This window comes from Thunnus maccoyii, chromosome 3 (assembly GCF_910596095.1).
Source record: "Thunnus maccoyii chromosome 3, fThuMac1.1, whole genome shotgun sequence".
Classification (NCBI taxonomy): Eukaryota; Metazoa; Chordata; class Actinopteri; order Scombriformes; family Scombridae; genus Thunnus; species Thunnus maccoyii.
The window spans coordinates 27225924-27252856 of record NC_056535.1 but is presented as its reverse complement, the minus strand read 5'-3'; the positions used below and the strand labels follow the sequence as shown (position 1 = coordinate 27252856).

The following is a 26933-nucleotide window of genomic DNA, read 5'->3' as shown; positions in this document are numbered from 1 at the left end:
ATCTATACTCAAAGTATAAAACGTATCTACTTCTTTACTGTGCAGTAAACTGCAAACATCTCTCCATTTAACCAAGATATAACTATTTTACCTTTAATAGCACTAGACAACTACAACTCCCATGAGTCTTAGCTATAACCCCCAACTCAAAATCCCTTCAGAGCTGTTGTTGTTGTTGTTGTTGATGCCCCAATGGTAAGAATGGGTTTATCTTGTTTGAAATAATTAAGTGCTCAGGTTGTATTGGCCATAACGACGGTAAGTATCAAGTGAATTCAAATTATGGAAACGCTCTATGATATTTTGAGTCTTTTAGAAAGAAATTTGAAAGAAATACATCAAGGTTCTGAATTGGTTGCTAGCTAGTCTCTTTAAGGATAGCGTCGGCCGGCTAAACACCTGCGCTGACAACAGCTGAGCTAATTATCAGGTATTATATTTACATTTATATTTCGTAAATCATAACATTTCAAGAGAAAACAAAAAAAATCAACGTTTAACGGCGGCCATGACGGCGACAACCCGTCGGTCACGTGCCCCGTTACGCGGTGACGTCGCCAACGGTCCTAATGGGGCGGGGCTCGTAAACGGAAATCTAAATAAAGGATCGTGCAGAAATTTACTCCAAGTGTCCCACTTTTTCTCGATAAGTAAAAGGTAAGTTTGCGTTGCGTTGTGACAAGTTATCAGATAAATGCGTGGTTGCACGGATGCGTTGCTGGAAAAAACCCGCAGGTCGGCGGTTTTTACTCCATGCAACTGAAATGAATTTTTGTCTGCCTTGTGCGACGCCATCACTGTGTGTGTGTGTATGTGTGTGTGTGTGTGTATATGTGTGTATATAAACCAACGGACAAAATGGCGCAATTGCCGAAAATTTCTGGCAACTCATCTTTTGGCCCGTGCGAAAGTGATCGAAATTTATTGGCAAAGGCCGGCGGCGCTGTTGCGGTGCACCGGCTTGAAGGTGGTCTGCGTTTTCCGGAATAACTTAACAAGCGCACCTTTTCTTCTGCTTGAGGAGAATGGGCCTCAATGAATGAAGTGTGTTTGGCAGTGTCGCCGTTTTTAAATCGCGCACATACACACAAGGAGGGGAGGGGAGGGGGGGAGGTGGGGGGCTCAAGTCAGTGTTGTGATTTCCTGGTGCTCAGACGCGTGTTATTTTCTCCATCCAGGTAAATCTCGTGTGATGCCGATTCGCCGAGCGGTAGCGACTCCGACCCAGGAGAAGACCCCCTCCGCTGCAGCAGAGAAAGGTGAGGCCGGGTGGAGGGGATGATGAGGAGGGGAGGGGGGCGTCCATCACCTGAACCAAAGCCCCCATGGACGCACCATAACCAGTGTGGTTTCAGAGCCCATCACAACCCACAACTGCACTCAAGTGTCTGTGTATGCAGCCTGTAGATGTCTGTGTGTTTATGCCATGTTTGTTTATACAACCCTCCACACCACAGACACAAGCCTCCAAACTGGTTTCACAATCAATACCACAATATTTGACACTGTGTGAAGCATGACTATTGGTGTTTACATGCAGATCTTTACTAAAAATAATGTCTCTGAGACACTTCACTGCAAATACAAGAGATACTACTTTGCTTTTTGCTTTTCACAAGGTCATATAGTGTGCTACAGCATGGAAAGCAGACAAAACACAAGGAAAATCACATGCCTGAAAGGTGTAAAAGTTGCCCAAGTAGCAGCGGCCTTTAAACTCTTAGTGAGGAAAGTCCCAGAAATCAGTTTTCAGAAGAAAATGCTACATAAATTAACTATGATTAGTCAATCGACATGAAATTAACGGCCAACTGTTTTTTGCATTTGATTCGTTTCAGAAAAAACACGTACATTCTCTCGTTTCAGCTTTTTAAATGTGAATATTTTCTGTTTTCTTTAGTTTTCTATTACAGTAAACTGAATATCATTAGGTTTTGGACTGTTGGTCAGGACAAAACAAGACATTTGAGGTTGCACCTTGGGCTTTGGGAAACATTGATTGTCATTTTTCATCATTTTCTGGACCAAACAACTAATTAATTAATTTAATTAATTAATCAAAAACATCATAAACATGAACAACATACACATGAAACAAGCATTGCGTTAGCTAACATGATATATGTAAGGGATGATGTACAGTGAGCAGGTCGTTATTGTGAAAAGAACGCTGACAGGGTGATGTACATCATCCCTTACTTGATCGTTGATGAACGTGGACCTACTTGCATGTCATACCCCCTTCTTTCTCCGTCTCATGTTTCATTGCTATCTCTATGCTGTCACCTGCAAATAAAAGACATCGGAATTCATTTTTCCCATATTCCCGAACCTCCTCTTAGAGCCCGAAGCCACCTCAGAGGAATCTCCTTCCGCTGACGAGGAGCAGGCCGCATCTTCAGCGGCGACGGCCGAGGGCAAGGCCGCCAGCGAGACGGAGCCCACAGAGAATGGAGAGAAGGCGGACGAGGGAGCCGCGGCCGAGAAGGGAGAAGAGGGGACGGAGAAGAAAGAGTGAGTATCACCGGAGAGCTAGGCTGCAACTCTGACAGCGATATTTCACTTTGATAGCACTTTTATCTGCTTTATATGATCCTTACCTCTGCTGGATGACAGTACTGCTCCTCTCATGGTTGCAGTGTTGCATTGCCAAAAGATGTGACCTGTCAGAGCCACATTCATTCCCACTTTACATGGTCATCAGACAGATGTTACCAGTCCCAGTGAATGCAGTCTTGGAGGAGTCCAGGAGGAGAGGACGTTAGCATCATGAAAGTCCGGTGATCATTTAGAAAGAGCAGCTTTAACTGCTCTTCACTACATACGTTTCAGAATAATATCCAGATAATGTTTTTGTTTTATCCACTTATTTAGAAATAAAATTAAACAAAACATCCTCTGAATTATAGAAAAAAAGCCTTCAAATTTTAGCTGTAGGTGACCAGATTGTTTGGGCGGTTCACATCCCTCAAGGATAAACTAAATGTTTTGTGACTTTTGTTTAGAGCGGTTGTCCAAAACATGTGTGGGAACCCAGCTAGTGTAAGGAAACAAATAATAATAAAAAAAAAAAGCCTTACATTTAGTTGTAGCAGATGGAAGTTAATAACTCTGATAATTTCTCCTCCTTCTCTTCTCCTAGACCTCGACAAAGCAAATAGTCAACATGAAGCTTAATAGAGGGAAAACATGCTCCGACACATAACCTCCTCTACACACAGCACACTAGCATAGCAACTCAGCTAACGTCAAAAATTCCTATGGTGGTCATTAAGACAGTTGTTCTCAAACTTCATTTTGTCTTTCCCGTCGGCGTCAAACGGACAAAGTGACAAATGCAAGGACTGCGCGGCTGGACAGTGCGCAACACACTGCTATGTTCTCCTACTAAGGTGAGGATGTGATAAAGATAAGGGTGGTAACAATCACAGTGAAATATCGCTTCTAAAGAAAACCAACCGCATAACTAAACTTGTGTCTCGCTCCTTTTTCTTTTTTTCTTTTTTTTTTTTTGGTGACAGGTTGAAGGATGGCTACAAGTATGAGAAAGCCAAAGTCAAGAAGGTGAAAAGGACTATTCCTGCGTGGGCTAGCGTCACCGCGAGCAAAAAGCTTCCCGTTACCAACTTCGCAGGCACTCAGCACAGAGTGGATAATATCCTCATCGAAGCCGTAACGGTGTGTACGAAACCCGTCCCTCAACGCAGCCGGTTGTGTGTTTGTTTTGTCCTTTTTTTTTGTTTAAAATAACCTGTAATCTCTTGTCTGTTTTCTTTGCAGTCTTGTAACGATAGATCCGGGGTTTCGTACCAGTCCGTTATGAAATATATTGTGAAGAACTACCCCGGGATGGAGCTTGATAAGAAGAAGTTCCTCATCAAGAAATCAATGAAGAAACATTTGGAGAAGGGTACGATCAAACAGGTAAAGGATGTACGGATGGAAACAAAAGACACGGTCTCAAATCTCTCTTTAACATAACGTTCGTGCTTAATTAAAATGAATCTCACTGATCATTAAAATGTGTAGGAGCCCAGTAAACATGACCAGTCTGTTCACTCTTGTTTTTGTTTTCTCTCTCGCACAGCTGAAGGGTAAAGGCCTCTCAGGAACCTTCACCATTGGGAAGCAGTCCACCTCGTCTAAGGTATGTTAGAGCAGAGGAAGACAGTGATGTACAACAGTTTGATACTCAGTAGTTTAATTTTAGCGTACTTTCTTAGTGGGGGTTTGAATCTCAGTAGCTCAGGGCTCGTGTTTATCGAGCATTTCAGAGAAGGAAAAATGGCCCTAAAATTCTCGTTTTGTCTTTCTTAAATACAGGAAGAGAATTTTTTTTTTTTTTTCAACTTCCTGAACTTCCTGGAAATGAAGGTCATGTTACTTCTGTTTTCTCATTAAAGTGAAATAAAAATCACTTTTCAGACATTTTTTTTTTTTAAGCTCCTCATCATGACCTTTTGTGACTCCAGTAATTCTTGGCATCCTGACACACTGGTAGAAACTTATGACTCATATTTAATTTACTAGTCAGGAATTAATTTTGTCTGTGGCAGCAAAACTCGATGTAAGAAAAAGTGAAATATACAGTAAATAGTTTGTATTTTACTGCTTCGAGTGTCCTTCAGTGTGAATCATTCACATCAGGGTTTAAAGTCCTAGCAGTGATTTAAAGGTGCTTTATAAATACAAGCCTGACAAAATGAAACGACAAAATGAAACAACAACAACACAACAGCAAGTGACATTTTCAACTCTTAAGGTTTCTTTTGAGGCGTTTTCTACAACGTCCCGATTCATAGATGAGTAAGAGGTTGTGCTCAGCACCAGAAAACATTCAGGAGACGACAGTACACTATGTGTTAGATCTAATCAACAGTTTTCTTTTCCCATTTCTCCCATCGGGATGTGTTTTGGTTGTAATGGTCGTGTCTGTAAATGGGTGGTGTTTTTTTAGAAAGCTGCTCAGAAGCAGGAGTCTCTGGGAGATGCTCTGCCTCTCATCATCACTCGGCTCTGTGAGCCCAAAGAGGCCTCCTACAACCTGATCAAGAAATACCTAGAGCAGCACTTCCCCAGTCTCAACATCGAGAGCAGGTACATGACGTTAAAATGATCGTTTCCCTGTTGACTGTTGATTTAAGTGTCAGACATGAATGAGAACTTTAACTGTAACTATGTGTGAGCTCCTGAAGCACATACTGTGTTACCAGTGACCTGGATTTCAGAGGCTCTTTAATTTACAAAAAAAAGGGGGTCTGTAACATTGTGTTAAGTGGGATTATCGAATATATGAAGGATTTATTGACTCTGATTCGTCCTCAGGCCAGATGTCCTTAAGACAGCTCTGGTAAAGGCAGTAGAGAAAGGACAGCTGGAGCAAATCACTGGGAAAGGAGCCAGAGGGACTTTCCAGGTAAAGATGTTTTTTCATAACACCATTTTTTATCATTTCTCTTCTAAAATGAGTGATATTTCATGTTACAAATGACTGACAGCACATGAAATGCTCAGTTCTTGGCAACATGAAATTAAATCCTCTACAGTGGCCAAAGATGTAGTGTTTGTCATCCACCACATGTCACACATTCTCCTCTCTTAACTATCATCTGTGTATTTGTAAGTTTTAAACAGTAAAAAGCTTATGAGAGCAACTCAAAAGCAGTTCCTGGATATTATTTATTGTCTCCTGGCCTATCAGGTTATTATCTTCTAACTTATTCACCTAACTTATTCAGTTTACACAAGTCCTGTCTCATGCAGGTGTCAGCAGTCGGTAACATCTTGCATGGTAACTTGGTCAGTCTGAAAAATGAGAAGCACCCACACTGAACCACCTCAGGAGCTGCTTTGTTTCCAGGCCAGACACAGGTCTACAGTGCCAATCAATCTGCCTGCTTGGGTATAGTTGTATTTTAGTATCTCAGTCCAATTGGATTATTGCAAGCTTAAGATATTGTCAGGCAAGTATTCTTTATAAAACATTAAAACCAGGGAGAAACAAGAGAAAAGTGTTTGTCAAGTGCCAGTTAACAATATGATAGGCCTACTCTCTCTCTCACTCTGGCCGTGTGGGAAACGAGAGGCAGGTGAATGAACTGTAAACCAAACCATGTGTCCTAAAAAAAAAAAAAATGTTTATACGCGACTGTCTTGTCACAGCTGAAGCGTACCGGCAACCAGGTCCTGCTGAAAGGCGGCGCCTTGGAGGACGCCATCACAGCCGCCATCACAGCCATGAACGAACCTAAAACCTGCAGCACCACCACTCTACGCAAATACCTAGTAGACGCCAACAAGGATAGAAAGGAGTATCAGTTAGGTAAGTGAAGATAACTGTCAGATGCAGCCGTAGACCCTGATCAGACCGAGTGCTCTTTGCTGGTTGCAGAATGAGAGGCGCAACGCACCTCCTTTTTTTTTTTGTTGAAGACTACAATTTATTTTTTTTAAAAAGAGCAGCTTGCTGCCTCTTTTTTGTTATTGTTGCTAGGCAACCACCAAATCACCTGTCCTTAGCCCAACCATTATTTTGCTGTGAAGTGAACTCACTCCAGGCTTGCTGTTTTTCTGTTCAGACCGTTGTAACTATGGTTGGTGAAGTCATACAGCTCCACGTATCCAGCAACAGCCATCACTAGTTTGTCCTCCATGACCGTTACCTCCACTTGTTGTCGTCAAACCCACAAAAGGCCCGCCTCTCAATTAATTCGTTTGGTCAATGGGGGAGGAAAAAAAACTGCTAATGACGTCGGGTGCCTTTCCACTCTGAGTTTAACTTGAGGCATTCAGGGGGTTCCTATAAAAACGGGAGGCGGATGGAGCAGAAAAACACGAGGTGCTCAGCAACGCAAAGCAGCGAGCAAAAAGCTTCACTGTCATTAAACAAGTACAAGAAGCCACCGTAGGCTGTTTTTAAAAAGCGCTCTGTCTGATCAGGGCTCTTAAGTTTCCAAATGGGGGGAAAACCACAACAAAAGACCAACAACAAGACTGCCGTCGCCGTCCCCTAAAACTACGCCGCTAGATTTGGGTAACAATGTTTGTGCATCTAAAAAAAAAAAAAATGGTGTTACTAAAAGGTGGTTTCTTTAGTGGCCAATCTGAGGAGGACCCTGACAAAGTGTAAAGTACTCGGCTGGATGGAGCAGATCACTGGTCATGGCTTCACAGGGACCTACCAGCTCTCGTTCCCCTTCTACCCGAGGTATATCAACCACATTTGGCGAAAGTAGTTCCATTTTTATTTACACATTCACTCACTCAGAATACTGTTTCTTTATCACACTTTTATTAATGATTATTAAGACACTGTGACGGTCGGCAACGCACAAATACCTGAAGATGCAGATTGTTCTCCTACTTATGAGGGAGGATCTTGAAATGATGTCATCTTTATTTCTTAACTCTGAGATTCTAGGTGATTTCTAATGAGACAACGTCCATTTTTATTTATATAGTCCAATATCACAAATTTGCCTCAGGGAGCTTTACAATCTGTACAGCAATACAACATCCTCTATCTTTTAGATAGGTAAGTAATAATTCAAAGAAAAAGATCTCCAAGTTTTTCCTTTGCAGTCTGCTCCCATAATCAATAGTTCAAATGTTTTAAAGCCAGCATCCAAAAACAAAAACGTCCTGTCATCATGTCTTCAGGTATTTTGCAAACTGTAAATGGTTGTGTGATACCGCAGAGGATCACACAACCGACGTACTTGTTTTTGCACGCCTTCTCAGATCATTTTCATTTGAATCTTTCTCTTTTAGCCCCACTATCCTGTACCCAGACAAGTTCAAAGAGCCTCCGAAGACGAACCATCCACCGAAGCGGAAGCAGATGATCGAGTCTTCTGACGAGGAAGAGTCTGAAGACGACGAGGAGGAGTCAGAGGACGAAGCTCCTTCCCGTAAGAGGTGGGTGTAAAAAGTTCTGATTTTGATCTGTAGTTGGTATTTATAACACAGTAAGCTGTAGTCTGCAGGGAGTTTCTCCCCATCATTTATAGTGACACTTAAGTAACTACTTCCATGAAAAGAGTAATGCCCGCGCGCTGACTCGGCACCCGAAGGTACATTAATCCCAAAAAGTGGGAATTCAGAGACAGTAATATCTCAAATATATCAAAAAAACGTTGAAAGTTTTAAATTTAAAGTGCAGAAAATGTACGTGAAGGTGAAACACACTAACTTAAATATATGTTGAGACTTTGGACATAAATCGAAAATATATATATATATATTCATGGTGTCAGAATTTGAGGGGTAAAGCTGTCCCCCTTTCCTTAGAGAAGAACACTATTAACGTCTCACCATTTTAAAATATTTTGAGCTGATGCAGCTGCAACTAGGATCTAAATAAATTGGTGGTTGTTTCATCACTGCTGTTTCCCAGGAGCGTCACACCTACATGTGATGTCTGTATAATTACACTCCTCCTACTGAAGTAACCGCCGTCTTCTCACTCTTAGGAAATCGCAGAAGAGGCCTCCACCCAAGGCTCGCCGTCCTCCACCAACCAAGAAATCTCGGAGCGTCAGCCAGTCAAAAGCTAAAGGCAAGGGACGTGCTCTGGCAAAGAAATCCCCGGCCAAGAAAGCTGCGTCTTCAGCCAAGAGAACGGCGAGAAGAGAGTCTAAGAAGGAATCCACACCGCCGCCTAAAGCCACGCCCGTTAAGAGAGGAGCTCCAGCGAGAAAGCCCAAAACACCAGCCGTCAAAAAGCTGAGCAAAAGCGGGTCCAAGCGACCAGCGTCTAGAGAGTCATCCCCAGAGGAGCCCGCAGTCACAAGGGAGACGGGGAGGAGCCTTTCTAAGAGATCAAAGCCCGAGGAGTTGTCCCCAGAGGAGCCCGCAGTTAAAAAACAAGCGACCAAAGGCGGGTCCAGACGGTCCGAGCCTGAAGAGTCCTCCTCCGAAGAGCCCGTAGTCGGAAAAGGTGGGAAGAGAAGCAAGCAGTCCACTCGCAAGTCCATGAGAGGGAAAAACTGAGCCCAGGAGCGCCTTCCATAAAACTGGGACGCTCTGAATATGCAGCAGTCTGCCGCTTTATTTCAGTGCCCTCTCTCTCTCTCTCTTTTTATCTTTTTTTTTTTTCTTCTCCCTTTTTAACGGGGCAAGTAGTTTTGTTTTTTTTATTTCTATTGTAGAAATAAGAACGATATCCTACCAGTTAAGTTTACTGTACATTGAGAGTATCTGAATATCCTTTTTAAACACCATGTGTAGAAAAGTTCAGTTAGTGTTGCCGTTTAAAACAGATGTGTGACCAACTGCCAGGTTGGCAGCATAGCAAGATCCGACATACTGTTATTAGAGCCATGTAGTGACTTCTGTTTTTATAACTCTTCCTCATCCACTCTTTAAGTGTTGGCAGCACACATTCCTTAATATCAAATGAAGTGAGATATCAGTGTTTTCGAGGGTTGAAAAGACTGTGTCCTTTTTAAGTTAAAAACGGTGGGTTTAAATTTGAACTGATACTAATATTATTAATCTTTTATGAAACACAGATTTTAAGGGTGTTGTCCTGTGTGTCCTGGGTATAAATTACCATATTTTTTGCCATGCAGTTCTGCATTAGAATCTGAATTGTTATTCACATTTGTCTTTTTATATATAATCCCATATTTGTTTATTTGATAACAAAAAAAAAAAACAATTGCCCCTAGAAAAGATTAGGTCTGTGACAGGTTGAGGACTTAACAGAGGATAAAACACTATGTTAGTATTCATTCAAGAACAAGTCAAAAATGTCTTTTGATATGTGTGTTAACAAGCATATACATACATTGATTTTATTGCTGCACAGCTGTAATTCAGTACCAAACTCAGAAATGTGTGTTGTGAATAAGAAAAAGGAGGATAAAAGCTCATACATACCCTGCATGCATGTATTCCTTGTGTTGTTAAGCTTTTTTTCCAAGTCATTAATAAAATGGCTATATTTGTAGACTCTGTTTTTTTCAATTATCATTTAATTTATTATACAAGGAGAAAATATTGAATTTCTAAAAGTATACTGATTCCAGAAGAGAAAGTAAGATGAAGTATTTTATGTAACCTGATGATTCGCTGTAATGAATTATTAGTTTATGGGTTTCTTTGTCCCGGACAACACTTCACAGTTTTGTATAATGATGCCATAGCTCAGTGCTTCCCTGCAAGTTTCCTTGAAGGAATTTCAAATTTAGAAACTCAACGATTAAATTAATCTTGATTGTCACTTCCTGAAGGTCATTGGCCAGAAAACCAAGTCATTAAAAATAACAAAAAAGAGGAGATGACTTTACATGAAAACATTAAAAAAACAGAGCACATCAGTTGTTTTGTATTGTTTGAAGAGGAGTGAGGTTTTTTGTTTGTTTGTTTTAAATCTTTATTTAACCACGAAGTCCCTTGAGATTGAAATCTCTTTTCCGGCCACAGCACACCAATTACAGTTTCAATAGGGAATACAAACATCTAACACACGGACTAAATCCAGCTCATATAAGCAGTCGCATCTCTCTGTGACATTTACTTTCAACAGGGCTTTAATTTTTCCAAGGGGACTAGATTATTAAAATGTAGAAAGCTCTACAGATTATTCTTAATCCAGAAACTCAGTGCAAACCCCTGAAACCTGGTAATGAAGACTGCTGGAGGTCTGAGTCAGGTGGTTACTTACAGTATATATGAGGCCAGTTTACCCAGCATGGCCTTGTACACAAAAATATACAAATGAAGTTGTCTACGTAGACTTAGTGATGGCCAGTCTACCAATTCATACAGCATACAATTACAAGTACAGGAACCAGAGTTGGTTATAAATCATAGAGCCCAAAATGTTAAAAGCAAGCCTTGTTTCAAAGATAAAACCTATACTTAGTTTCAGCTTCTTCACAAGATTTTCAGTGTAAACTCTGAAAGAAAGTTTGTCATCCAACCAGATATCTAAATACTCACAAGATGACGCTTTCGATTGAGTCCCCATTTAAAGTATATAGGTTTGTGTCACCTGAGGATTTGGAACGAGCCCTAGAAAAAGTCATGAATTTGGTTTTCTTTGCATTATGAACTAACTTGGGCCCGTGTAGTGAAGCTGTTGAAATGCTATCTGAAGCTCATTAATAACTTGGCTCAGAGAAGAGGCAACTGAGTACGCTACAGTTTGCAAGTCCTTCCTGATGTTGTTTATAAATATAGAAAATAAAATAGGATCTAAAACTGAGCCTTGGGGGACACCCTCTCTAAAAAGTCTGATTTAAGACCATCTGTAAAAACACACTATGCGAAAGAAGGGTTTTGAATTTGCATATTAAAGAATGTGGATATGATCTTACACCGATATTAGTATTAAATTGATCAAATGAATATAGAACATTGTCTGGGTGTGGAGAGGGGTACATTCATCTACTGAAGAGGGAAGTTCCTCTGTGTTCACCTTGAGTTTAACCTCATGGTACCTGTCAGCATCATTTGGGACATCATAACTATTTTGGAGCCAATCATGGTCCAGTATTCAACTTACACAAGTGTGATGTGGAAACCTGAAGTCTCCGGAATGGACTTTTCAGTGAAGTAGAGACATCTTGTATCCAGATGTTAAACCTCTGAAATTAAAAATATTTGAATATTCATAGATTCTGGATTTATTTTTATGAGGGAAAGGGATTATATGTTATTTTTAAGGATTTTAAAGGGCTAATAATAATTTTTAAATGTTTGTTTACATGTCTGAGGGGATCTTTAATATTTTATATTTTAATCACAAGTTATCAAAACTCCATCAAACTACTTGGGAGTCCCAGATTCACTCGTCATTATGAAGTTTGTTTGTAATGATCATGATGATAACTTTACTTATTTTTTGTGGCAAAAACATATTAGATTCAAATTATTATTCAAAGCAGAGTATTTATAAACATCTTAAAACATGTCTGGAGGGAATCTTTGAGAACGATTTCGAGATGAGATATATGAGTATATTTATTATATTCTGCTTTCTTATATAAGATGAAATGCATTGTTGAAGATTTTTTAAAAAGTGCTATGAAACCTTTTTTGCCTTATGAGCCTTTAAAAACCTTTTAAGATGATTGTTTTGGTGCGTTTTACTCGAGTAAAAATGATTTCTTCCACTTCTGGATGCGTGACGTCACCGGGACGAATTGCGCAATCACCAGGAATTTGAGGAGCTGGAAAAAAAAATGTTTGGATAGAGAGAGAGCAGGGGGAGGGTGGAGTGATCCAACGCCTTATCTTCCGCTTAGTTTGACATTATAGGAATAGAAGTGTTTATATGTGTAAAGGCTTCCTCCGCCTCCTTCTCCTCCCCGGGTTCCTCTCCCTCGAGCCCCGCCTCGGGCCAGCAGCACACCTGGTCCTCGAAGAAGCAGCAGCAGGTAAGTTGAGGAGGTGTTGAGAGTTTTGTGTCCACTACGGTGTGTGAAGAAGACTCAGGCTGGGTGGAGGAGGAGGTGGTGGTGGAGACTCTCCGGTTCTGAAAAGTGAGTTTTCTTTTTTTTTCTGATTTTAAACCCTCGTTTACAGCTTTTGAGTTCAGGTTGAGACGGTGAACACAGGGCGGAACCGGCTCAGCCAGTGTTTGTCATGTTGCTTTCACTCACACAGTTTGCTTTTTGTTAACAGTCCGGGAAATGTCTTGACGGTAAACTTAGTAAAACAAATAAAAATGTCCCATGTGGCGGCAACTGTGACGCATTTACTACGCTGAAAAAAAAAGTGTGTTAAAGGGGGAAATTTGTTTACCTGCACAATAGCACTTCCAAGGCCTGTATGAAAATCACATTTAATAGTCCTAAATCTGACTTCTGTCGTCCTTAAATATTACAAGATGGACGTCTAGTCTATAATACGGTGCTGAAACCTTGTTTTATTTAATTATTAACCTCCTGTAGCTCCACTATTGTGATTGTTTGACTCAAGAGTTTAGAGTTCCTTAAATTTTTGCACGTTTTGACATTTAAAATGAACTTTTTTTTTTTTACCTTCTTTTTAATCTTATTTTTAATGTTCTGATATTTTCTTTGCTTTTAAAGGGATAAACAGGCATTATGGGTGAGGCACCAGCCAGAGAAGATGGTACAGTGACACGATCAGCAGAGGTAACTTCAGAAATGTGATTTATTTTATTTTATTTTATTTTATTTATTTATTTATTTTTATCTGTATTAGTTTCTTTTTTTTGTGTGTGTTTTGCCTGAAGTTATGTCTTTACTCTCAAGTATGTGGGCTCATTTCCTGTGGATGACTGCTGTTTGGACGACCAGATGGAGCAACTGCACACGCAGCTGAAGTCCCTTAAAGTGAGTCCTGAGACCCTCGAGGTTTCTTGAGAATTTTACGGAGAATATAATAACTAACATGTTGTTTGTCTTCAATCAGGCATGCAAGAGAAGAAGGTCTGTATCCCTGAAATTCTCCAATAAAGGTGTGAAAATGTACAACGAGGATGAAACGGTAAGGACGGTGGTTTGTCTCTGACGAAAACATTATGAGAATATATAGACGGGTCGATCTGATGATTGTGTTTTAACCTGCCGACCTGGTCTGCAGACCCTCCTGATGGCTCATGCTCTGCGGAGAGTCTCTCTGTCCACCGCTCGGCCCGTTGACGCCCAGTTTGCCTTCGTCTCCCACAACCCCGGCAGCACTGACACCCAACTGTACTGCCATGTGTTCAAAGCGAGGCATGCCAGAGCTGTAAGAAATGAATCACAGACATGCACGCAAACAAATTCTTCATTTTGTTTTCACTTCTTTAACTTGTATCAACGTTTATTTCATTTACAACCAAGTCAATGAAAAGATTCCAAATAAGTTTACTAGTATTTAGAAAATGACAGTTCTAGTGAGAAAAGATTACTTGCCCTAAACTTGAAAGTTTTGTAATCCCATTGTGGAAATATTGGTGGGAGTTTGACATGATTGTTGTCCTGTTGCTTCAAATGCATCAAAAGCTCTGGGCACAGATTGACAGTTTCCTACCTGAAAGCATTATGACCATCAAAGTTGAAATTAGTTGAACCTTTAATCACAGGTAAACGTCATCGACTTACGTCCAGTGAAATTTGCACAAAAAGCTTTGACAGACTCTGAGACGCTGCCACAACACAACTGAGATGATTCCAACCACAGCTCGGACAATAACTGATGTAAACATACATCTTAATAAAAGATAGAAACACTTATTGTAAAATTTGGGGATTTATTATTATTTTTGAAATGACCTTTAGAGAACACAAGAAGGAGACTTGACTACAATAGATACAGTTGACAATATGCAACCCCAATCATCTCTTATTTTAAACGAACAAATTCAGCTAATAAACCATAACCATTTAAAATCTGTTCTGTTCTTTTGCCCACAACCCTTGTTGGATCGATCTACTGTCAACTTATCGTGGCCTAAAGTGGAGGAGGCAATGTTTCATAGACAATCCCAGAATCTTCACAACATTTCTTTTTACCTACCAAAGACAGTGGATGATAGCTGAAACAAAGTACATTAATATTTAGATTTTGAATGGGATTTAGATCTTTTTAGATTTTAGTTATTATCAAGATCATTTTATTTAGAGCGTTGTACAATGAAACTTCCATTACGGCAAATCTTGAGTTTAAACTTTTCAGGGTTACAATAATCTTCCAAAGTGGATATTTGGACATTTTTGAGTGTAACCATTTGTCCTTTTTTTTTTTTTTTTTTTCTCTGCTTTAGGCTCAGTTCCTGAACCTGCTGCTTTGCCGCTGTTTCCAGCTGTCTTACTTAGAGAAGCACCCAGAGGAGGCCCAGGAATACTCTGCCGGTTCAGCACCTCGTCGCAACCCCTCCCTGCTCAACCATGGCTTCCCTCTCAGCGTCAGTGCCCTGGTGTCCTTCAGAAGAGCCCCTTTTCGAGGGTTGTTACCAGGGACAAAGGTTTGGACTTTAACATCTTCCTCCATAAACTACAAGTTAATATTATTGCTTTACCCTCTTGAACCCTAGTATTTCCCTTCTAGTCACAGTTTACCCTGAAGTAGCCTTTTTACATGTTACATTTTTGCGTGATGTTGTCCCATTTAACCTAAATCATACTTGTACTTCATGAAATATTAAAACTAGGGGCACTTTAAAGCGTCTATAATCTATATTTTTATATTAATAATTGATCAAATGACTCTGTATATGAAATGGGTTGCTTGTAGTGACAGATTATGGATTTAACAAAGGGCCAACAGGGAGAAAAATGCTAAACAAAATTAAGAGAATAATGTGCTACTGAGTATCTCAAATAAAACAAAAAAAAAATCACATTTAACCAGCTCCACTAGTTTAGTGAATGAATAAGATTGTATTTTCTTTTCCTCATCTGTAGAAAAGTCAGAAGTCTTCTGATGACCCGCACAGCAGCCAAGATGAAGTCTTCCCCACCTCCTCCCCCTCCCTGACGCGCAAGAAAGCCATCCGCAACAAAGTACTGAGCTCTGGGGCCTACCGCTCCTTCACTTTCACACCGCTCAAACAGCGCAGTGTTCAGGAGCGACTCAGTGCGTCACAAGGTGGGCCGAGTGTTCACAGAGCGCTTTCAAGAGTCAGAGAGTTGATTAGGTAAAAGCAAACCCCTCAGTGTGAGGTGATGGGCAGTCACTCACTGTCTGTTTGTGGTGTCAGAATGCACTGCAGTAGTGGGATAATCAACGTTATAAGGTGATGGATAATCTTGTCTCACGTGGGTTATACATTTTCTTCAAAACTTCTCACAGTTTAGAGCCTCTCCTCGATGTTCATTTGACTCTTTGTTTGAACAAGCTGGAACACGAGCTTTGTTTTTAGGGGTTAATTTCATCACCATTTGTTTTGTTCATCTCAGTCCTGCTATGTCTAAACCAAACACTCCCTTCACTGAGTTGGGATTACACTGGATGTGTTCCCAAGCAAACACGTCTGGTGGAATATCTCCACTTTTGGAGCGCTCTCGGAATGTAAACAAATCCCAAATTCATAATGATTCCCCCTCCTTTTTATATTTGAAACAGGAAAGGGCAAAGACAAGACACCAGCGAAGAGATCCCGCGCTCCGAGCTTGGCCGAAACAGAAGAAGCACTGGCTCAAGCGGTGTGGTGTTGGGCCGGTATCGCAACGTGAGTGTCACTCCAACATATCTCACATTAATCCGTCTCCTGGCCCTTATTTTCCCTTGAATATATTAGTGGGTTTCTAAGGGAGTGTTTTCTTTATTGCAGTGACAGCAGCTATTCCCTGCTCGCAGACGATGTTCTGGGATCATACCTCCTGTGCCAACATCCTAAAAAACCAAAATGTGGCTCTCTCATCATTCGCTTCCCGTCTGGCCTGATCACCCACCTCATAGAAAACACTCGTAAAGGGAAATTCCTGTTGGAGGTAATTATCTTGTCAAGACAGGTAAAATCTTGTACGTACTTTCAGGCTAATATTTTGCTTAGATTTGTAGTGACAACAAAATCAAAAGTAGACTCCGAACTACAGAGAAAAACTTCCCTCTCTTTAAATGTATGTTCGACTTTTTATTCTTTTCCACAAGTTCTATAACATTTTAGTCTAATATTGTAACTTTTTTCAAGGCTGATACCAATACCTCATATTTCACATGGATAGGATGATCTTTCATTAAGGTTGCTTGTTAATGTTGTTGATACATATTTCACTGTAATTCAGTGTAAATTGAAGTATCTCGGCTAGAATTCAGTCATTATATTAAAAATCAAAAAGAGTCTTTTGGCTAAATCTGATGTATTTGCATCATATTGATGTTAAATGACCTCAAGGTCCATAAGATCAATGGCAGTGCCCTGTGTGGCAGTGGCTACACTGGCTCCATCTTATTTATATTTAAAATGACCTAGTTGGCTTTTTGTATGGCTGTTTATTGTTTGTTGTCTGTGTGAACCAGGTAACACAATTTCATTCTGCTGTGCATCTCTAGAGGGTGCGATAAAGTTAACCCTGAACCTTAAATAACGTCTGTTGTCCAAGATAAATAAACCAATAAAGTGAAGTAAATCAGAGTAGCCATAGTTGTGACTTTTCAGTGTATCAATCTCTGTACTTTTTTACTTTTTTAGTGATTGTCTCTCTTTGTTTTTTCCTTGTGGCAGAAATGCAAGACTGAATTCGCTTCAATAGCAGAATTGATTGAACACTACACAGAGAACCGGGATGAGCTGCCATGCCCGCTGAACTGTGCCCGAGTAAACCACTGCTATGAGTGGGAGGAAAGTACCAGCAAGCTACAGTCTGTAAAGCTACACAAGAGCCCGAACAAAGCCAAAATTAAAAGTACTCACAGAAGGGAATGGATTTAAACCCCGTACTCTGGAGCTTGCGGATCGCCAACCTCTAAGACTTTAAAATATGTGACACCTTTTTTTTTTTTTTTTTTTTTTTTGCACATATCTTACATTTTGAATCACATTTGAAGTTGTGGGGAAGCTTCACAAACTTTGTAAAACACAATGCACCTATTAGTGTGTTGGCACTTAATGTATATAGTATACAAGTTGTTTCGTCAGGATAAGGGTACTTCTATGTCAAAGATTTAATATTTTGTTCTTGCTGCTTTTATGTTTCTCAATATAATGTTTTAATATATGTGCCTGTAAGGCATCAGATGAGTTATTAATGTTTTTAAGATGTGAAACTTCTGAGTTCACAGTATTTACTCTATCAATATGGGTTTTGGGGCCCAGATTGTTGCACCTGATGGCAAAGCCATGACTGTTTTTTACCTTCCATTATCAAAATGTTATGCAAATATATTTGCTAAAATTTTATTGTTTGTCGGAATTTTTCTTTATTTCATGTTGTTCTATTTCTGTTAAGCTATTACAGCTGGGCAATATGTAAGTCAAAATACATATCAATGTGTCCTGATATGAGAAAATAATGGAAAATGTCGCCTATTCTTTTCTTTATCAGGACACCTCAGAGTGTATAATATGAATACACCATGGCTGCTTACAAAGAAAAAAGGTAGGCTGTGTTCAAATTGTTTTCTACCTTTTTGGCTGGAACACAACAGCAGGGCTAGCCCTATAAATGTCACTGACTAAGTGAGTCACTGACTGAGTGATGAGGTGACACCATTGGTGATGACACCATGGAGGAGATTAAGCTGTTAAATTTAAATTAAATTTCGTTTTATTTTACTAAACTACATACCAGTTTGGATTTTGGTTATAGCTACATTACAGACTGAATAACATAATTTACTGCATCTCTCTGTCAATGAGGTTATTTTTTTGTGAGGGAAAAAAAGTGTCAGTGAGCTTTGAGTTGAGATTATTTTGTCACAGCACAGTCAGGTAGCTGTGCTGAAGCTGAGCTGCAGCTGTCAGCAGGCAGAACAATCATACTGAAAAGTTTGTACTCCTGAGTCCAACTTGTGAAGTCCAAACTAGCGAGTATGCAAGACTGAACTTGGCGTACTTGGTATTGAGAAAGGCTCTATGTCAAACTGGCTTCAGTCAAAGCCCGGCACACTTCCTGGGGGTTTGGTCGCCACATCCTGTATCTGTCGTTTCTAATGAAGAGTTTGAATTGTACCTAGGTTTGTTTCACTGGTATTATTGTATGAAGCATAATAATTACCTGCTATTGATATACCTTGCATACTAATTAAGATTAGAACATAGCCATAGTATAAACTGATATAAGTATGATGTGTCCTCTTGGGATTTTGGTTTACATTTTTATTGTATTCCTGGTCTCAGAGGCTGCACCACTTACAGTAATTAACACACCATACCATCTTTCCACATTACACCACATAATGATTTTTCTTAAAGTTCATATTTTTCACCTGTTAGTTTTAGATTAAATTATTGAGAAAAATACCACTTTCCTGCAGCAAATTACCTGATAACCTACACCGTAGAAAACAACCATTAGCCACATACTAAATATTGTCACATGAACAATATGTAGTTAAAAACCTAATGTTTGACTGTCAACTTTGCACAGCTCATTACCACTGAAACATGTATTGCACAGACAATCTTTGATTTGTCTAGAAAGAGCAGCTAATACACAGTTCATAAATGATGGGACAGGACCCCAAACATGTTACTTGATATGTGTCATATATTTTTGGCTTTAGTGGTGTAGTCTATAACATTTTGAAATCTATAGAAAAATTACCCATTTATCACCAAAAAGGAACATTATGTAAACAGTTAAACTATACTTGCTAGCTTTAATGTCACCAAGTGAGGTATTCTAAAAAAAAAAAAAAAAAAAAAAAAATCATATTTCATATTCATTGACAGGTAGACTTTTAAAGGGCTGACCAAAAGTAACTTTGACAAGGTGACTAAAAACAGTAACCTTAACCAAGAGGTAACGTTAACACTAACGTTAGCTGATATTTGAGTAAAGAAAATATGAATCACCCTCAAGTTTAAAGGATGGATAAAAGACACTACATTTTCATGGAGTGACTTATAGAATAAATTCTAGTTTTCTTCCTTGCTATAAAAATTTGGAAACGTTTATAGTCAACTGGATACAAAATATGTAGAACTAAATTACTGTTTGCTAGCTTGCTAACGTCGACCTCACTCCCTCCTCACTAAAATGGCCGCCGGACCGGGTTCGTGTCATCCCTCAACGGTTGTTTAGTGTTGCTAGGCAACTTCAAAACGCCGTGGGAAGAGGAGCGGAATGGCAGGGGACCTGTAGCGATTACTGAAGAGGGCAATTACCACAGTGTCTGGAGATATTTCCGCATATACTCAGTTTGTTTTCTCTTTCTTATCTTCTTTAAACATTTTTCGTGTATGATGTCATCTGGCCATCAGCTTCTCTCAGTGGACTTTAACCGATAAAAGTACTATTATTTAGCCGTTCGTCAGCAGAACATGTCTTCTGATTTGCGTTAACTAACTAGGTAACCCAGTTAACTGCCGGTTATAACATGTTTAAAGCTGCCAATGTGGAACCTGCTGCCTTTCAGCTCTTTAGAGATGTATTTATAGGGCAGAACTGAACTTTTTTTTCCTGCCCTGATCTTTTATACAAGACAACTGCTGCATAGTGTGTGAAGCTGAATGGTGAGAGATGGGGTCGGAGTCAGTGAAGGTGGTGGTCAGGTGCAGGCCCTTGAATGACAGGGAGAAGGCTCTCGGCTCTAAGATGGTGATGTGCATGGACCTGCACCGCTGCCAGTGCTTCATAGAGAAGCCTGGGGCAGTGGATGAGCCACCCAAACAGTTCACCTTTGATGGGACCTACTTCATTGATCAAACCACTGAGCAGATGTACAACGAGATTGCCTATCCTTTGGTTGAGGTAGGCCTTAAAATAGTTTTTGTTTTACATGTCGATAGGAAGCAACAGTCTGGAGATCCAGACATTACAAGAGTACCACATTGGTCACTGGACACCCTTAGTTCAACATCAGTAGCCTATATCTTATTGCTAATGACTGCAGTCCTCATTATTTACTTAACAGTCTGCTGTCAGTCACTTGTAAAGGTCATCAGGGTGTTGCTTTTTTTATAAGGAAGCATCATGTTAAAGGTCACTGATGCCACATTTTTCACTTTTTACAGGGTGTCACTGAGGGATACAATGGCACAATTTTTGCCTATGGTCAAACTGGAAGCGGTAAGTCTTTCACCATGCAGGGGGTGTCCGAGCCTGCAGCCCAGAGGGGGGTTATTCCACGAGCCTTTGAACACGTCTTTGAGAGCATTCAGGTAGGTTGGGCATCTGTTGTCCATTATCCATTGTAAAAATTCATGGATTCCATGACAAATTGAAACATGCAGTCTCACCCAGTCCAGTATGTATTTATAACTTTTGCCTGCTAGGGGAATACGGTATAGATGAATACTTGCTTTAGTCTGTTGGTTCTAGTCTCTGTCCTGGCTTGTCTCTGCTTTGTGAGTTCAGTGAGAAACATTTTATATGTTTGTGTGCATGTTAGTGTGCAGAAAATACAAAATTCCTGGTGAGGGCCTCTTATTTGGAGATTTACAATGAAGAAATCAGAGACCTTTTGGGAAATGACACCAAACAGAGATTGGAGGTAAGTCTCTTGAAACAATATAGATTAAATTAACAAATCAGACTTTGCTGTGTAACATAAGAAGGCAAAGTGATGATTATGAAACCTGTTTCTGAAACTGTTCTCCGACAGTGAACACATTGCTTATGCTTTGTACACAATACTGTATATGTTGCCATAGTCACTTGAAAGCACATGACTCCTTGAAGGTCAAGGTGTTTCAGCAAGGTGACAGATTTGGATTGTTTGTGTTTTCCGCATGTGTGTGGGTGATGAATGCCTAGTTGAAAGAGCACCCAGAGCATGGGGTGTATGTACGGGATCTCTCCATGCACACTGTGCACAGTGTGGGAGAGTGTGAGAGAATCATAGAGCAAGGCTGGAGGAACCGGGCAGTGGGCTACACCCTGATGAACAAAGACTCCTCGCGCTCCCACTCCATCTTCACCATCCACCTGGAGATTTGCAACACTGGTGAACACAAACACAATTATACAATACCTTTTAACATGTTGAAGCATATCTTTAATCTGTTTAGTGATAAATATGTCTTTGTTTGTTTGTTTGGTCCAATTATTTCACTAGTGTTTCAACGTTTGAGTGAATTTACTCTACATTCTCAGATGGAGCTGGGAAGGACCATCTACGAGCAGGTAAACTCAACCTTGTGGACCTGGCAGGAAGTGAGCGTCAGTCTAAAACCGGTGCAACTGGAGAGCGACTCCGGGAGGCCACCAAGATCAACCTGTCCCTTTCTGCTCTTGGCAATGTCATCTCTGCTCTGGTGGACGGACGCTCCAAATACATCCCCTACCGGGACTCCAAGCTGACTAGGCTGCTGCAGGACTCCCTGGGAGGGAACACACGAACCTTGATGATTGCCTGTCTCTCCCCTGCAGACAACAACTATGAGGAAAGCTTGAGCACTCTGCGTTACGCCAACCGGGCCAAGAGCATCCAGAACAGGCCTCGTATTAATGAGGACCCTAAGGATGCTCTGCTCCGAGAGTATCAGGAAGAGATCAAGAAGTTGCGGGCCCTCGTCTCAGGCCAGCTGGGCACTGCTAATCTTTCATGTACGTGACTTATTTTGTGGCTAGGCTTCTTTCTTGATATTAAAGAAACAATTTTTTTATGTGGGTATTGCCAAATGATTTAAAAGTAGATTTTATAAGAGTGATGTTTCATTCTAATTTTCTGGTTTGTTAAATCATTTTTATTACCTGTCTTGCTGCTTTTTCATGCAGCTCTACTGTCCGGCCAGTTGTCTGAGGCTTCTCCTGCTGTCCCTTCAAGGCCACAATCCAGCACCACAGAAGCAGAAAAGGAGAAGATTAAAGAGGTAATTCCAGTGTTCCCACACCAGTATATCACTTCACATCACTTTAACTGAATGAGATCCAGGTGATTTATTGCTCTGTATTCTGCTCTCTCCAAAGGAGTACGAGGAGAGGCTCGCCAAGTTGCAGGCTGAGTACAATGCAGAGCAGGAATCCAAAGCAAAGCTGCAGGAGGACATTGCTGCCCTGCGTTCCTCCTATGAATTTAAGCTGTCTTATCTGGAGAAAATCCGAGCCAGCAGGGGGAGCTCTGTCACAAAGAATGGTAACAAAATCATCTGGCCACAACACTTTTGGCCTTGAAACAAGTAACCAACTAACACATTTTAAAAATTGTTTCAAATTGTGTCCACCACCTGTATACTGCTTTGTGTTGTCTTGTTTCCCAACATCAGTGAGCTCCAGCTGTATGACACAGGTCGCTGAGGAAGAGCTGAGCAGCAGCACAACTGAGGAAACTTCCCTGACCGAGGTACTATCCACCACTATTTTCATTAGTCATCCAAAACATGTAGTTCCAAAATTAGGTATCACATCACCTAAAAAATAAAACTATGGATTAAAAATTTACTGGATGTTATTTTCTCAGTCCGCTGTACCATGTGCAGCTGTCAGTGTCCAAGAAGGTCCAGATGGAGATGGGCTCATAGACTCACCTGATGTCACCACGGCAGGGTCTCTGGACCAGAAACATGTTCTGGAAAGGTTTGTGGGCTTCAGGGGTAAACAACACACATTCTACATATATACTCTGGCACCGTCAAAGTCAGGGACCAAACATGTCGTCCTTACCATCAGCACTGCTTTTACTACAATGCATCTTTCTTCATTGTATCTGGCAAATCATTCTGCACAGGATGTGAAACCATGTGATGGAACCAACTGATTGAAGAAAAATACATGATAATATCGTATGCTTACACCATTACTTTCTTCATAGAATTTGATTACACATTGTTGCATACATTTGCATATTAATTGCAAATATTTAATCTCTTTAAACTACTATAACATCTTTAAGTTTTAAGACATATATATTTGCCTATTAATGTATTATTTGTCTTGACCACATTCTAATGATTAAATACCTAATTAGAAGAGCTGGTTATGTTTTTATACATGACAGTTGCTACAGCTCCATTGCCTCTTAGCCACATAGTTTGATGTCATTATTCTACTTACCACCCATCCATGAAGTGTTCCTATTCATCCATCTGCTCCCCAGGCTGCAGCAGCTAGAGCAGGAGGTGGTAGGAGGAGAGCAGGCCAGAAACAAAGAGTTACAGCAGAGACACCGACAGAGGAAGAACCTCGCTGATCAGAGAAAAGTCCAGCTCATCAGGGCCTTGTCAGAGAACAGCGAGGATAGTGAAAATGTGTTGTTAAATGTCTACAACTCCATCCAGGAAGAGGTCCATGCCAAAAGCCAGATGCTGGTCAAAGTCCAAGGCAAGGTCTGTCACAGCAGCTGTCGGATAAATACAATAGGTTCTGTGGGATATGCAGTTTATTTGGAGCAAATTTCAAAAATAGAACTAGCCTTTGACAAATAAAGGAATCTGTGTTTTTGGTTTTCTGTAAAGCATTTTTTGTTGATATAATTGCTCCACTCTAAAATATCTTCATTATTGTAAAAATATCAAAACATCCATCGTCTATGTCACTACCAAAATTTCACTACTCCTTGTGATTGACACAGTAATGACTGAAATATACTATACTACTTGATAGAAGCTGTTTTTATTTACCTGGTTTCGTGTCAATAAGAACCTCAGAGAAGGAAATCAGTCCTAACTGGGTGATGCATATTTGCTCATACTATTAGGCTTAGGAGTACATTTTACTTTTTTTTTTTTTACATTTTATCAGCTTTCTCAATCTACAAAATTAGGCTACTTTTGTCTCCTCTTGGAGGGTAACAGCTGTTATTTTATTGCATGTCAATAACATGCATATTCTATAACTCAATTCAGGGTGTTATACAAAAAAAAAAAATCACATAAATTGACCCTTACTTAGTACCAAAAATCTTTGCACTAACTGATACTGGATAACGTGAAATCAAAAATACAGTGTCTTAAGCTTTCAGTGCTGAATCATATGCTCTGACATTCAACCATAAAATCAAATGAACCTCTTGTGGCAGCTGAAAGCAGCCAAACTGGAGATCCGTGACCTGCAGGCAGAGTTTGAGGTGGAAAGGGACGACTACCTGGCAACCATCCGCCGCCTGGAGAAGGAAGGCCAGTTACTACACAGCCTGCTGGAGCGTATGGTGCCCCTGGTGCGCCGTGACTGCAACTACAGCAACCTGGACCGCCTGAAGAAAGAAGCTGTCTGGGACGAGGACAGCGCCTCTTGGAGACTGCCAGATGTGATGGTGCAGAAAACAACACTGCCTTCAGGTGGGATGTATGAAAAGGGCATATAGAAAAAAAGGCTGAATGAAAACTTATCAATGATGTTTCTTACAGAAATACACTTTCTTTCTCTCTCACAGCAGTGGCTCCAAAACTTCCAGCTCGCAGAAGCTCAGCTACTGATATAGGAGATCCATTTACAGTCTGTTTATGTTCCATGCATTATCTTTTACTTACACCCACTGAAACACTGTCACAGAGTCTTACCTCCGTCTGTTTTTAGCAGGTGGAAGAGGACAGGTATAAGGAAATGCTGGACCGCAGTGACAGTGAAAATATCGCCAGCAGCTACTTCAAGTCAAAGAGGGCGAGCCAACTGCTGGGAGGTGAAGCCACCAAGGGACACGGTAAGATTAGCTGTACTTAACATCATTCTATATTTCTGGTTTCTCTTTTTTGTTGTCAGTGCACAAAAGTAATCATTTTTATATTGGAGAAAGTTAAGAACTTCTCAAAGTTAAACTACTTACTTACGAATACAGTTGCTCAGTATACATGCCAATATTTAATCTGAAAAACAAATAAAACTTTTCCATTTACAAGATATTAATTCTAAAGCATCAACCATCTGCAGCAGTCACAATACCAAACCAATTTATATTTGGCATTTTCTCTCATATGACGGTTTTACCCCACTGATGGAGTTCTTCTCCTACAGTCATCCACTCTCCTCCCCTTGTTAATGGGGCGTCCCACCTAACTGTGAGCGGTTCCAACATGAACCTGCCTGTCAGCTCAGACTCCGTTCTGCCACGTCCCTTCCGCCTCGAGTCGTTGGGTGTCCCAGTGTCCAATGGTAAGGTGAAGCGTAAAAAAAGCAAGTCTCACATCCATAATGAGGGGAACTGAAAGGACTGAATTCACATGCCCTTTCTACTCTAACATATCTCACTGTCTTTTGTTTTTGACAGAGATTTTATACGCTGTGATTGATCCAATATTGAATAAAATAACCACTGCTAACAGAAATGTGTATATACAGTAGAAGACACTCTTTGTGGACAACATCAGTCCAGTTGTGACATTTTTAAAATCACATCTTAATGTTAATTTTGAACAAAATGCTACCTACAGTATCATACTACCCTTGAATATTTGCACTGTATTAAAAAAAAATGTGATTCATGCACTGTGAGACTCAAAGTCCAGCATCTCTATTTCACTTCTAATGTATTTTGCTGTCACTGATTGTAAACCAGTTTTAGCTTTTTCCATTTCAAACATTTGAAATTCTGCATATGCTGCTGAATAGAAATAAAATTCATTAAGTTATCCTTTTTTTTACATTTTTGATTAATTTAATTGACCACAAACAGCTTTTTAAAGTTGGCTGGTTTAGAGTGCTACAGACAGTAATAAGAAAACTCAGCTAACAACATGTCAGACCAGGGGCCGGTTTCACAATAGTATTTTAGACTTGTCTGTAGTGTTAGGCCAATCTTAATTCTGCTCATAGATTAGTCTAATGCAAGTTAGACTCTTTCACAAAAATTAAGACTGACTCATAAGCCAAAAAAATTAGACACCTTACCACCAGGCTAACTCAGGCCTAAGACCCATGTTACCATGGTAACTCTTATGCAATTTTCCATCTTTAGGGGTTACAAATTGGGTTACACTAGGTCAATCCTGGGCCTTGAGGTCACACTGTAATTCTTAAGCAGGAAGGAGGCATTCTCTCCTCTCCTTGAGACTCAAGCTGTCTGTGATGTTTTGGGGAAAGCAGAAACCTCTCTGATAGAGGGTAAATCAGCATTGCCATGGTCACCAAGGTTGGAGGAGGCTTTCCTAGACAACACAGATAGGTGGATGTATAGATTCTATTGACACAGTTAGACATTCAAACCAAAATGTGCTGACAGTGACCTGAAGTTTAATGCAACGTGACCTGAACTGACATGGGTAAAATGCAGTTCCTTGTTTAGAAACTAGTGAACCAATTAGACTAATTTTTCATATTGTAGGCTGATCTGCTTGGGTTAAAGACTAAGACTCAAACCTTCAGAGGCAGAACGGAAAGAGACAGCATCCGAGTTGCAGATGACTTCGATGTTCGCTATTTCAGTTCTCCTTGATAAAGTACTTAAATAAACTTTTTCAGCTTTAAGACATCAAAGGCTCATGTCCACCTTTC

General features: G+C 40.3%; 3 protein-coding genes across 14 annotated transcripts; all 3 read left to right on the top strand.

Moving 5' to 3' along the window:
• The first annotated feature begins 125 nt into the window (after positions 1-125).
• hp1bp3 (heterochromatin protein 1, binding protein 3) lies at positions 126-9952 on the top strand. 5 transcript variants are annotated; one of them, XM_042407482.1, is made up of 13 exons: positions 126-195; positions 1179-1259; positions 2343-2514; positions 3330-3392; positions 3522-3678; positions 3781-3924; positions 4088-4147; positions 4958-5097; positions 5326-5416; positions 6163-6322; positions 7096-7207; positions 7771-7917; positions 8472-9952. In XM_042407482.1, the coding sequence occupies exons 2-13, from the start codon at positions 1193-1195 to the stop codon at positions 8989-8991; spliced, it is 1833 nt and encodes a 610-aa protein (XP_042263416.1). In that variant the 5' UTR covers positions 126-195; positions 1179-1192; the 3' UTR covers positions 8992-9952. The 5 variants fall into 5 exon arrangements, with proteins under 5 accessions (XP_042263416.1, XP_042263414.1, XP_042263418.1 ...); XM_042407480.1 differs by lacking the exon at positions 126-195 and adding an exon at positions 554-657; XM_042407483.1 differs by lacking the exon at positions 126-195 and adding an exon at positions 874-1044.
• Positions 9953-12215: 2263 nt separating this feature from the next.
• Positions 12216-17803, top strand: sh2d5 (SH2 domain containing 5). Of its 3 annotated transcripts, none has more exons than XM_042405480.1 (10): positions 12217-12386; positions 13044-13109; positions 13230-13310; positions 13390-13464; positions 13561-13707; positions 14726-14926; positions 15366-15549; positions 16027-16132; positions 16235-16394; positions 17129-17803. In XM_042405480.1, the coding sequence occupies exons 2-10, from the start codon at positions 13059-13061 to the stop codon at positions 17333-17335; spliced, it is 1212 nt and encodes a 403-aa protein (XP_042261414.1). In that variant the 5' UTR covers positions 12217-12386; positions 13044-13058; the 3' UTR covers positions 17336-17803. The 3 variants fall into 3 exon arrangements, with proteins under 3 accessions (XP_042261415.1, XP_042261414.1, XP_042261405.1); XM_042405471.1 differs by having other exon boundaries at positions 12218-12491; XM_042405481.1 differs by lacking the exon at positions 17129-17803 and having other exon boundaries at positions 12216-12491; positions 15366-15598; positions 16235-16326.
• A 1675-nt stretch (positions 17804-19478) lies between these two features.
• kif17 (kinesin family member 17) lies at positions 19479-26783 on the top strand. 6 transcript variants are annotated; one of them, XM_042405422.1, is made up of 16 exons: positions 19479-19917; positions 20050-20318; positions 20582-20728; positions 20959-21060; positions 21324-21513; positions 21663-22115; positions 22287-22381; positions 22479-22644; positions 22775-22851; positions 22969-23084; positions 23605-23833; positions 24526-24784; positions 24880-24941; positions 25023-25146; positions 25458-25595; positions 25711-26071. In XM_042405422.1, the coding sequence occupies exons 2-16, from the start codon at positions 20088-20090 to the stop codon at positions 25782-25784; spliced, it is 2463 nt and encodes an 820-aa protein (XP_042261356.1). In that variant the 5' UTR covers positions 19479-19917; positions 20050-20087; the 3' UTR covers positions 25785-26071. The 6 variants fall into 6 exon arrangements, with proteins under 6 accessions (XP_042261356.1, XP_042261351.1, XP_042261364.1 ...); XM_042405417.1 differs by having other exon boundaries at positions 19483-20318; XM_042405430.1 differs by having other exon boundaries at positions 19484-20318; positions 25026-25146.
• The last annotated feature ends 150 nt before the right edge of the window (positions 26784-26933 follow it).